The sequence below is a fragment of the Pecten maximus genome, chromosome 18 (genome assembly GCF_902652985.1).
Source record: "Pecten maximus chromosome 18, xPecMax1.1, whole genome shotgun sequence".
In the NCBI taxonomy this organism is placed as follows: Eukaryota; Metazoa; Mollusca; class Bivalvia; order Pectinida; family Pectinidae; genus Pecten; species Pecten maximus.
The window spans coordinates 15,599,352-15,613,004 of NC_047032.1; the positions used below are offsets into that span (position 1 = coordinate 15,599,352).

At 32.7% G+C, this 13,653-nt stretch overlaps 1 protein-coding gene across 1 annotated transcript in view; it reads left to right on the forward strand.

Moving 5' to 3' along the window:
* The first annotated feature begins 330 nt into the window (after window positions 1-330).
* The window catches only part of LOC117316254 (neurogenic locus notch homolog protein 1-like), a 48,412-nt gene continuing 35,089 nt past the window's right edge, over window positions 331-13,653 (forward strand). The window contains exons 1-8 of the mRNA XM_033870793.1: window positions 331-349; window positions 1,762-1,955; window positions 2,740-2,815; window positions 5,560-5,670; window positions 6,547-6,660; window positions 7,172-7,288; window positions 11,550-11,663; window positions 13,152-13,328. Coding sequence (XP_033726684.1) covers window positions 331-349; window positions 1,762-1,955; window positions 2,740-2,815; window positions 5,560-5,670; window positions 6,547-6,660; window positions 7,172-7,288; window positions 11,550-11,663; window positions 13,152-13,328 — 922 coding nt within the window. The remainder of the gene's footprint in view (window positions 350-1,761; window positions 1,956-2,739; window positions 2,816-5,559; window positions 5,671-6,546; window positions 6,661-7,171; window positions 7,289-11,549; window positions 11,664-13,151; window positions 13,329-13,653) is intronic.

Genomic DNA, 13,653 nt, shown 5'->3' on the forward strand with positions numbered 1-13,653 from the left:
TGATGCATATCAGCAAATAACATTTACTCTCAATAGAATATTATACAAAATTCCAAAGAATTATTCACTTCAGAGAAAGATAAGTATATTAATAAATCAATAGCCCGTGTAATAAAAATACTTAAAAAAAATCCCGGTTTCATCAGATGAAAAAATATATGGGAATAATAAGTTACTTAGTTAGGGATCCATCCTACGACATTCAGTCATTAGTTACTTTATTGTAAGAAAGGGAAGTTATTTTAAATTACGAAATACTGACGAATCTTGGCTCAGGTCTGTCGATCTTCCTCATCACTTGTCAGCTTAAAGAGAGGACTTCAATAGGACATGACGATGTCCAGTAAAGGTATGGGGAAAAAAAACTCGGATCAAAATTTGTGATTTATCCTAGTAAACGTACGGGTATGATGGTGGGCGATAACTCTTAAGCAAATTTGTATTCTGCATTAACTTCTTGTAAGAAAGTATATTAAGAGATCATAAACAAAACAAATGGTTGCATTATTACTTTTCGAATACTATTGAAACCTCAAAATTGCGAACATCGGTGAAAGCGATATTGTATATATACATAAAAAAAAAAAAAAAAAAAAAAAATAGAATAGAATAAAGTTAAATAAAAAAAAAAAACTACTTTTTGCGGAAATGGTCATGCTACTGAATATCGTATTTTATGAATTGAAATTGGTATTTGTGGTGCATCCGCGAGAATTAGTTACAATCATACTTTTGACGAGTACGTTTGTGTTTATACTGTAATGAAACGGAGAATGATCGTGTTTCATTCGATAAAGAATTGACGTAATATCATTTATATCATATCCTGATTAATATCTTATTTCGGGTTAAAGAAAGTGAATTAGTTATCTGTTTTAGAAGACAAATACGAACATAAAACACAAGGTATTTGATTTGAATATGCGTTTTAGTTCTAAAAGATGTGTCGGACGGATCGAATTTTCGTTGATTGAATATTTCCATCTTTCTCTAATAAAACATACGGTAGAGTTGTTTATTTTTTCTGGGTTTTTTATTTTGCGGTTTCCCCAATTGAATCTAGTATACACGAATAACATGTTACACGTCACCACCTTGTTTTACTGAGTAGTATGTAAGTAAACACTGTGTATGCATGTGTGTATATAAAACATTTATTTATGATTCACAGTATAGATATTTAATTCGTTGTAATATCCTATGCCCGCAGTTATCGCAAAATCTAATCCTTCGCAAATATACATTGTATATCAGATTAACAACCGAGGCTTAGTTGGAAAGAATGTGTTAAGTGTTCAAAAATCTTAAAAAATGAAATGAAAAACAAATAAAATCAAAGGGTTTCCAATTGAAATGCACAAGAATTTAATTATTGTTTATGTTAAAAGTCGTTATTGTATTGATATTGGTTATTATTGTTGACAAGTTATTAATAATACCAATGATATTCATTAATGTAACATTTTACGTGTACGTTTACTTTCCTAAAAAAGACGGTTTCCTTTTTCTTCTACATTTTTTGAAGGGAATCATTCTATTTCTTGCTTATAAGTTGTACATTATGTTGAATACTAAATGCATAATATAAAGATGATTTGACTAAGATACATATGACTGATACCACTAATAAAACAGTATATGTATATCTTCCCAGAAATTGCAATTTCTTTAACGTCTCATTAATTCATTTGTTTGAGTACCGTGTTCTGCGTATAATGGAGATATTAGTTTTAGCATGGTATGTTTGACATCTTAACACAGATGACGTACCCCTTTGTGTCCGCTTCAAAGCCATCGTAAATAATCCAACCGACTCAGCTGCTCAGTTGTCCCTGCAGCTCAGCAATGATGCCCAGACAAACGCCCGAGATCTGCTTATTGTCAATAACACTGGACTCGTATGGGTTTCACAGGAATACGAGATTGATCCATCGCCCTCAAGTACGAATCGAACGGTAATATTCCCAATGAAATTGATGAATATCTGGCTTTTGAGTCATTCATTTCTATAATTCTTGAAACATTTTGCCAGTAAAATAGTATCATTTGAAAGATAAAATGGGTTACCATCAGTTTTGTCGAGTCCTAGAAGAACGAGTGCATACATGAATTTTGATCCAAGTCATATTAATTCTGCATGGATCAAAGAAATGCAGAAAATGAAATTTAATTTTCAAAAGTCAATTAAGTAGTTGATACAATACATGATGAATAATGATTATAAAACTTATCACGACACAATAGTTTGGTGCAGTTTAGTTCATTTTGGCTCTTATATATGTGATCCTCCGAGGACTCGTCAGTGATGCTTGGACACGGTTTTTCAACTCTATACTCTTTTTCTTTTGCCTTGCACCCGAAATATTCTACTCTCACCATTAGGAATAATCATACTAGACATATAGCAGAAACAGCAATGTTTCACCAAATGTGAAAACGAAATAATTATGTTGTATCAAAAAAAAAACAAAAAAAAACGAAAAACAATAATGAGTATTATAAAGACTAAAAGTGTAAAATTAGAACGAGATTTTCTGTTTTTCTTTTTTTTATGATAATTCAACATGAAGACCAGTTATTGCGATATTTAAAGAGGAAACAAAAATAACCTTATTTGAAATATTGTAAAAAAATAATTAATGTAATAAAAGTGATTAAAGTTAATGCAATTCGGTGGATAAAACAAACTTGCTTTTACAACTTGTCTTGACTAATATTATCATCATTTTTCCGTGGCAGGTGTACTTCAGTGGCGTTTACGGAGACGGCGATGGAGTATATCTTGATGATGTTTCTATCTTTCAAGGACAGTGTGGTGAGTTTGTTATAACCTCTGATTTTATGTCCCATTTCTTTACATGAAGTGATTAAGGAAAAGGCAATAGTTGGGATACAGCCTCAGACACGTGTTAATCGACCACAAGCGATTAATCGGACGTAGACCTATTTTTGTGGTCGATATAATTAATTCATATATCAATATATAGCAATGATGCATTTGAAGACCTTAGTTTACAAAAGTTTGATTCATCGGGTTTAAACATTTATCTTTCTATGAGACATTTTGCGCGGTAAATTACGTATAATCGGTATGAATCACTATAATTATTTTGCCGGGAATTTAAGTGCACTTTCAATTAACTGCAAAGCGGTATGTAGTGAACCTCAGTCTCTTCCTATACATGGATAAAGCCATTTTATACCTACTTCAATCCTTACAATTTAATTTTAAATTTAAAGAAAAATATCAATACCTGTTTACACGAACAAGAAATCTTTTATCACTGGTGCAATGATTTTGACTACCGACAGAAAATAATGTGGATTGATAAAGCCTATGAGAAAGTACTATGGTCGGCATCTTGATATGATTTGGAAAAGGTGTTTTCCTTGTGACGTCAGACGGTTTGGTTGATTGTTAGTATGCCTTGCGGTTCCGCTGTCAACATGTTAGTTCTAATTTTGAGAGTGTGACATATAACCAGTATTGACTTAGATTGGCATTGCAGATATCGTCTATGAAACCGAAGACGCTTACCCTTACGGTGCACATGGATCCATTTTCGTGAAACCATCGAGCATGGAATTGTTGTACTCAACACAACTTCCTTTCCACTCGCTAAATTGAAACACCAACAACAAACGGTTTTATGAATATGGGCTCTGGTCCTATTATCCTTGCATTTTGTCAAGAGTCGCCATGCAAAACCATATCCTAGTCAATACTTTGCCCGCGTTTTATCATCTGAAATTGGTGTCTCTGGATACCTAACGACAATGATATGTTATTGGTCACCACTGTCTGTTAAATGCCATAGGTACCAGAATATAACGTTATTGTATCAAAAAATAGACAATGTTTCAGATGCTTTCTTCCTTGAAAATTAATATGCTATAAAATTATATCATACAATAGATTTGTGTAGCCCTAACCCTTGTCAAAATGGAGGAACATGTGCACAGACAGGAAATGAATTTCAATGTACTTGTGCGATTGGATATGAGGGAGACACATGTCAAACAATTGGTTCGTATAAATTTCCTTTTGAATTTTCAAAACTTTGTTAGCATACGATATATTTACTGTTATAATTCTACCGTTCTAATGATACATTTAATTCTCAGTTAGTATGATTGATTTACTTTCAGATTTACCTCTTCCTCACATTATATTTCTTCGTCCTTTCTTTTTATTCCTTTGAACCTCTCTGTCCGTATTTTAAGTTGGTATGCTCCTTTTCTGTCTTTCTTAGTTTAACTGCCGTAACCGTAAATCTTAGTATATCTACGCATCACTGTTAATGTTGTCCTCCATTATATCAGCACCTTAACTTCGACACTAATATTTCCTTGCCTATATTTCCCTATTTACAATGTTGTACGGGCTCAATAAGCATTTCTAATGAAACTACAAATTGTCCTCTGTATAACGAGGGGCCCTCTCAAGTCATTCGCATGTTTAGTTAGGTCACGGGACTGGTAAATGCGGTAACATTAACACCGTTATAGATTTTTGCGAAGTGCAACCTCTTAATCCCTTTTTCCAACGAGGTACTTGAATCAATGGAAAGGGTATATCAATAAGCATCTGAAAACTCATATGCATCTGAATGATTTATTGTCGGGAGAAAGGCTCAACTTCGGCGTTTTTGGCTTTATAATCGAACTTTCCCCCTATGTATCACGGAAAGCATTCAGGTCTACCGCATATCTACATCAATGAGTAAATTTCCTATCCGAAATGTCTCATTTCATATCTTTTAAAGTATGATACGATATTTGAACTCTTCAGTGTTTTTATTGTAGAAAGGCGGCAGAGAAACGAACAAACATCACGTTACACGAACGCAACGAATCGTACTAAATTAAATGTATTATTTCCAGATAATTTTCAAAGACATACTGTATGATATATGGAATATTTTAAGTTATACGTGCAAGTTTGTAGTTTAATATTTTGTTAAAACCACGGCCTCCATCGTTACCATGACAGTAGATCCCGGCTTCGATTAGAAATGCGTTGACAAAGTGAAAGTAGAATTATTATGCTTAACTTGCCGTTTCTCTTTAAAGTAACCATAACTAATATTATTTGATGTTGTTGTAATAAAGCCCATCAATTAAAATATCGAAAACTGAAGAAAAAAAATCACTGCAAAATGTAGCCTTTGTGTCAGGCAGTGCATACACAACGTAGAACATTTAAACAATGTGACGTCACCGGAATGTTGAAGTTGCAATAAAGTACAACAAGATATATTTTACATGAATACGCTAATGAGCAACAGAGCGGAGCGCAACATTAACAGTTATACGTAAGAAATCGTCAATTCTATAGAGATTATCTTGTTAATGTCTATACTAATGCAAACCTAACCTTGTTTTTGTCTTATAGATTTTAACAAAATAATAAATTTGATCAATTTGATCAAAGAACTTTAATCGTAACTCAACAGGCATGCTGATTATTTAAGGCCGTTGCTCAAAATATCTATTTAGCAAATGCGAAATTCAAATCGTCATGACAAAGGCAATATAATTGTTGTTATTCCATATTAGTTGTGTGCCAGGCTGACTACTGTAGTAATGGCGGTACCTGTAGCGTAGTAAATGGTGCCCGAGCCTGTGGTTGTGTTTCCGGTTTTACTGGACAGAGGTGTGAATTCACAGGTAAAAGAAGATAACATTAGATTAAACAAAAACAATCTTAAAAATGATATGTTACCCAAATTTTATTGGTCCATATTTTATTGTATGCTTTGTTAGTCCATTCATTTTTAATCCAAACAAAAGTCAAAGAATTTTCTTAATATGAATCCTTTGATTACACTGTTTATGCTATGCAATTTGTTTACAAACATTATAATGACATTATGCAAAAAACAAAATTACATATATATCTTTTTCTTGATTTGTCGATTACCTTGGTTTGAGACACATAACACCCCCTTTTTAAACAAGATATCCTGATGGTGTCCTGTGTGGTATTATTATATTCGAATTATTTTAAAATTTCCCCTGTTGTCAATATTGATACAGATATTCAGAAATATTAGTTAGATTACTAAATTATTATTATAGAAAACAAGTATGAAATTCACAATAAAACAGACGATCCTCGTCCTTCTGGAATGCCTGATCTAGATATTTTTAGAATAACCACTCCCTTAGCCCTCTGGATGTCTCAATAGTGTTATTCTACGAAAGTCGACTTTTGGACGAAGTAGAAAGTAGCTATAGAAAGGAAACACGCGTAATACATTATGTATGTTTTGAAATCAATCTAAAGAAATTTGTATCAAAACTATGAGGGATATCACAATTGATCTTTTGAAAATAAGGTAGCTTTTTAGTGTCCAGAAATTTCATCTTGAAGCAATGATTGATACAACAAAATGGTGAAATCGTAACAAACACGTGCAATATTGCATTTACCTCTCCTTTAACTATCACCCAGTTTAGTTCGTTTCCTTTTGAATATGAATATTTGATTTCCAAGAAATGCTGAACAATGTTTAATATTTCTCTTCATTGTCACATTGACAGATTTATGCTCCCCAAACGACCCTTGCAATAATGGTGGCACGTGCTCACAGATAGCCGATAGATTCACCTGTACATGCGCAACCGGATTTTGGGGAACTAACTGCGATGACGCTGGTAAGGTCCAAATGTGTCAATTTTATTTAATTTACCTTTTTTTACTGACAAAATATTCATCACAGCATATAAAGATCCTAGCCTGATATGCAATCCTATTCATCTTCTGAAATTGGTTACGAGTTAAATGATGTTCGTAGGTTTTAATAATGTTTGATTTATTCCTGAGAGAACTTAAATATATACAAAGTCTTCTTTAATTCGGTATGCAAATTGAAAAAAGGATGAATTAATTTGAAACGTTTTAAAAGTATCTAAATTGTTATGCAATGATTTGCAGATTTCTCATACTTATCTTATTTTTATATATTGATATGCATTACAAAAATACACCATCAAATGTTACTTTATAAGGATCTCTATGCAAATCTTGATATTTTGTTCACTATTCGCCCTCATCTTATTGATTCTGAATTGAAATTAAGGTTTTGTTATTATCTCTGTATTTGCCTTTTTTTATACAGTGTGACGTCTATTGAGTATTTCAGCTTCTATTCTTGTTATTTTGTAGACATTTGTTTGACAAGCAACAATTGTGCTAATGGCGCCACCTGCATACAAACCGGAAGTACCTCGTCCTTCTGTAATTGTCCCGATGGATTTTACGGAGCTTTGTGTGACCTGACAGGTTGGTCATGTAAAAGAAATCTTGTTTTAATATTTTCATAATACTTTAATCTTATCTCCACATGAGCACGTTGTTAACAACCTTAGAATACAGATTAGAAGGGGTGTCAAATTAATGCAGATAATTATTATCAAAGTGTTTTTAACGTTTTTTCTAATAGCTATAGACATGTATAACCAGGGTATCTGGTACAGTTGTGTGATCGCACAAGGTTCCAAAAACATCGTGCGCACATCGTGCAGACATCGGTGCAGACACCGTGCAGACATATCGTTCGCACAAATGTTCGATGTGCGATGCAAATTGCACAACTGTGCGATGTAAACCGCACGGCTAACGATAGGTTTATAAATATTACGAAATAACTAGTCATACGAAAACATATATGAAAGAAAATAAATTATGATCTAAGATGGTCGCTTTAATATGTATACGTGCTGCATAAAAATAGTTGTGATTCATGGAATACATATGACCTTTAATTGTTGCCGTCCTTTTGTCTCGCAATTATTCGTGATGTTTTTGACGGCCCGGTGATCCATACAGTACATGTACCAGCTAGGATGGTAGACGGACTCCACAAAGATTATTTATCCTACTTAATACATTAATTACATTAAATATGTATTTTTAAACAAAAACGAAATGGTTATATTCAAAATTGGACGTTTTAACTGTTGTTTAGTTCTACATGTATAAGATATCCTGCACTAGCGGATCGGGGGGTCCTGGGGATCAGGATGAGAAAACTAAGGCGCTCGCATTACCACTAAAATACTGGAACCCCCACCCCCTTTTTTCAAATTCCTGGATGCGCCTGTGCTGTATATAATCTCGCCGGTCGCTGTCTGTGAAATGAGTGTCCACACGTACATGTATACATACCACGTTATTTTCCTAATTCACACAATGAAATATCGTATTGCTACATAAAATAAAGTTCAGATTCCATGTATCAAGAATCCAGATAACTATTTAGCATATTTAATTCTTAATCCTACGGAAGCGTATTAGGGCCACATGTAAACTTTTTTTATTTTTAAATTCCACACTTTAATGTGTAAATTATACACTTTAATGTGTAAATTTGACACTCAAATGTGTAAAATTTACACTTTAACCTGTAAATTTTACACTTAAATATGTAAATTATACACTTTAATCTGTAAAATTTACACTTTAATCTGTAAAATTATACACTTTAATGTGTAGATTTTACACTTTAATCTGTAAATTATACACTTAAATCTGTAAATTTTATATTTTAATCTGTAAATTATGCACTTAAATGTGTAGATTTTGCACTGTCTTACTTGTTCCTTGTTACGTCATCAGACTCTAAGGGTCAGGATGACTCATATATGTCGTGTTCCATCCGTCGTCGTCTGCCATGCACAGTCCGTACACTTTTAACATGTCAACCTTCTTAATTTCTACCATCGGGAATCAGCTCTTGTTTGCAAAATAGCACATGTAAAATTTCTACCCCAATTCCGCTTGTGCCATGGAACTGTGAATTGTTGAAGATGTTAAGAAAGGGTAGCCGACAAAATGTTATTTTTCGATCCCGAAAATGTATGACATAGCAGCCACAGTACCCATTTGGTAAGATGATTTTGAAAAAACAGGGTTTCTTAGTGACCCAAGATGGTCGCCATGGCCAGCATGAAGTTTTGCACGATCCGAATTGATGTCAATACCTATCTACTGCTACTAATGTATACTACAAAAGTACTAAGGACGGTAAAAGTCAGATGGCAGTTAAGGCCCATGTTCTCTTGTCTTCTTGTTCTATCTAAGCTTCTAAACTAGTATCAACAATGAATACGAGAGTATACATGAGGAATAATATGATAACTTCATTCGCTGGTATTATTTTTTTTTTTTTTTTTTGTAATTTTTTATTTTATTTTTCTCATGTTTATAACAATGCAAATATGTCATACATAAATTATTTAACTTTCACAGATTTTCATTCACCAATGAATCTTCATTCATAATTAATTTCAGAATTGATTGTGATTGTGTCGAATTGACCTACTGTTAATTGAATTAAAGTACATATATGGGCATTGTTTGGAAGGGATAGACGTAGGAGAGAAGGTCCTAGAAGTTTGAGATGAGAGAGAGAGAGAGAGAGAGAGAGAGAGAGAGAGAGAGAGAGGGAGAGAGAGAGAGAGGGAGGGTGAGATTGGGAGACGAGGATTCTAAAGTTGTGCCAACAATTTCAAGGGAGTAAACAATGTATGTATTTAAAAGTAGAAGTTTTCAAAATATTTTAAAGTTATGTTGTTTTATTTTGGCAAAAACTGCGATAGGGTTTAAGAATTATTAATTAAATTTTCCCATTTTTTCCATTCAATATTAAATTGTGATAAAAATAATTCACCTTTATTAACCGCACTATATTTCTGAGTATAGTATGTATCTTTGATAACATTCTTAAGTGCTGTTATTGACAATGATGTCTGTAAACATCTCACTTGGTAAATATAATGCTTTATAATCAAAATTATGGTATTATCTACCCTACTATAGATACTATTTTGACGAAATAAACCAAAAATGAAGGTTTCCTTATTATTACCAAATGGGATCAACAATGCATCAAGAAGGAACTCAAAATCTTGCAAAATTTCTTTACTTTCTCACATTCCCATAGTGTATGAATAATTGTCTCTGTCTCAGACTTACATTGAACACAAATAGCACTATCTATAAGAGCAACTTTAAATAGATAAGAGTTTGTTGTTAGAATGTGTTGGTTTATTCGTTATTGTAACCATTGTCATTTAGAATTTTTCGTGACAGTAAAAGGTATCATATATATCATTTTCCATTTGTCCTCATCAAAATCAAACAATTCATTCCATTTGGTTTTCCCTGTGGATTTGGTACTATTATGGCACAACAAATTGTAAAAATCTTGAGTTCCTCTCCTATGCTTCATGAATACTTCTAAATTTAGGGGTAAATTATTTAAAGTATCATCATTGGACATATAGTTTTTGATAGTGTTAACAATACCTTGATATGTGAGATAGTTAGTGTTTACATCAATTTTTTGTGAAAATTCCACAAAATTACAAAAAGTATTAGAGTTATCTTTTAATAAGTCATTTATAATAATAACACCATTTTCAAACCATTTCTTATAGAAAACACTCTTGTTTCCTATTTTACAACATTTATTATACCAGATAGGCATTTTCAGTATATTTTTTCTCTCCTATAGAAACTTCTTTATCTGCTAATTTTCTCCATGACTGGAAAACATCTTTCCAAAAAAGGTTTTTACATTTGTCATGATTAATTGATAAATATTCTGAACCACAATTAAATAACATTTTTTATTAGCATATTTTTCGAATAACACTTGCCATTTACCTACGTATCCAGGTAAGTTTCAAGGCTTCGATAAAAGACATGAATCATTTTAAGACCCCCTTCTTGTTATTTTTTAATGATTGTCTCCCTTTTTTTTTTATCAACTTTACTTTTCCATAGACAATTAAAGATTTCTGAGTTTAATATTTTAATAAAATTGTTATCCGGATTTGGTAAGGAGATAAATAGATGATTAAATTGGGAAATTAATAAAGATTTAATGATTTGTATTCTTCCTATTGGTGTTAATACTCTTCTACTCCAATTCTTAATTATAGACTTAAGTTTCACTAACCTTTTATCATAATTTAATTTAGGGATTTGATGTAAATCTACATGAAATTCTATACCTAGTATCGTACATTTTCGACTTCCCCATTGTAGGTTCCATTCTGGGTAAAAAAAACCATCATCACTGTACTTTTTATTGCCTATCCATATCACTTGTGTTTTGCTTTTATTTATTTTGAGACCAGAATTTTTTGCAAATGAATTTAGTTCTTTTATTGATTCTTTTAATGATTCTTTTGCTGCTGGTGTTATTCTTGTCTAGTCTTCCTAAAACGAACTTAATTTATTTGTTCTGCGAGTTGAAATAACTGACATTATTGCGATGCGTATGACTCTTGGAAGCGTTTGATGGGCTGTATGCATGCCGTTCAATGAGGTAACCACCAGCTTGTACAAAGAAACCTCATCTCTTAATGAGCATTGATGCTGACGATTAAATAAAATATTAAACTATCAAATACATAACCAAACTATATGTTTAGGTAAAAAGTAATTATAGTTTAGTTTGTTGAATTAAATTTTACGGGATCGTGAATTTAATGTTAGATATGCAATTTACATTTGTATGTTGTTTTCTTTTTAGACATTTGTTCATCGCAGCCATGTCAAAATACTGCCAGCTGCAGCGCTAGTGGGAGTGCGGACTTTTATTGTGTTTGTCCATCCGGTATTATCGGTGATGTGTGCTCCGAAACTGGTAGGTTATAACTGCAAACTCAGTTCTGTATCAAAAAATACTATCTGAACAATTATATATAATGCTGTCAGACGTATTTTGTTATTCTTTCAATTATATATCTATCTAATATAAACTTTATTTTATTCATTCATTTCATACATATATATTTACATTCTGTGTTGCATTTGCCTATATGTCTTTAGTAAACCAAATTGTATTCATGAGACTGTATACTACAATTTACAGTGATTCGGTCAGTGTAGGAATACAGCCCCAGGTGTTGCTGGTCAAAACAATGGCCGCCAGTTACTTTTGGCCTGGAGAGATTTCGAATGCTAGCATTTATTATCCACAACACAAAAAATGAAGCAATTTCACAAGTTATGAGAGTAATATTTTATAATTAATACAAAATGTAGTCAACACAAAATAGCTATAAGCGCCGTCCTTGATCTAAGAATTGTCAAATTTTAATGTCGTCACACTCACAGGGGCTCGTTTCCGAATTTTCAGAAATGTAAGACACGACAACATTAAAAGTCCAGTATTTATAAAAAAAAAATAGAATCTTGTGAAAAATCGGGAGCATCGACATGGTTTCCGGTTGTGTATGTATATTGGATTTTAGTTTTGTGGTTATTCACTGATGTTAAAGGCCTACCTTACAAAATCGAGCCCCTGTGAAGTTGAAAATCGTTTGCGAAGATGCGACTGGTTAAACTTGAATCTGTTTCGAACGAAATATCTTTGGAATCGTTTTCACCTACTGTCAAGACGACTTTCATTTAGAATTTAAGAACTGATATCCTTCTGAAAATAATGTAAATCCAGTCGATAGAAACTGAAGTATTTCCGAGGAATCGAGTCTGTCCTGTGCAATACCCGTTCAAAGCCGCATCGCTTCTAAATGTTAACCGTATAGCATTGCGCCAAAAAACGGCTTGGATTTTAAACCATCAGAAATTATGCAATTGTGAATAATTTGACGATATCTCCAAACGTATATGAAATAGAAAATAAAGCCAAATTTGTGCAAAACCATTGTATGTGTTTGCTATTAATAACGACATGAGGGACTATATTAATCCTTCTGGAAGTTTCGGCTGTTCCGGTATTGTAACCTGATGACGTCAGTGATGGGGAAGCGGCAAATTTAAACATGTCTTAAGCTACAGTAAATAAAAAAATATGAATCTTAATATAAGCATTGGACTGTCACCAAATGGTAGTATACAGTCGATATGAAAACAATTTGGTTGACAGATAAATATTTATCTGTCACCCAAATTGTATTCAAATCGACTGTATACTTCCATTTGGTAACAGTTCGATGCTTAAACAATACACAACCATCAGAATTAATTGTGGTTTTGATAATCATTTATTTTTGGTAAGTTTGAATTGTTTTATTAATATCTTCTTTATAAAAATGAATTATTTTATTACTTTAAACTAATCAGTACTTTTCTGGTTGTCATTTTCTCAATGTGAAACTTTATATTTCAGGTACTGGTTGCTCGTTTGAGCCAGGCCAGACTTGCCCGTTCACTAATATTAATGCTGGGGAGAGCGACTGGGATATCAGCACACCAGGAGGAGGGCCTTCTGTACCTCAACATGGAGAAATATACATGTATCTTACCAATGACTTTGCTTGGTTTTATGCAAATTCTGGGCTACCTAGTATGTATTGATATATATAGATTTTATTCTTATATCAAGTACATTCATACTTTTGTATGTATATATGTGTGGTATTGTTCCTGTAGTAAGTGATGTAAGGTTTCAGGCGACTTTAAAAATAGTTTCAAAATATTATCGCGAATATTACCAACGGTGCAATATTTATATTGTTCCCTCCAAAAAACAAAGAAGAGAAAGGACTTCGAGCCTACAGATTTGTCTTAGTTAGCAGTTACCACGCAATAATTTTCGCATTACTTATTACTTGGCTTCCTCAGTAAAATTCCAAACAGTGTGTTGTGAAGATACATTAGCCTAGTTAAAT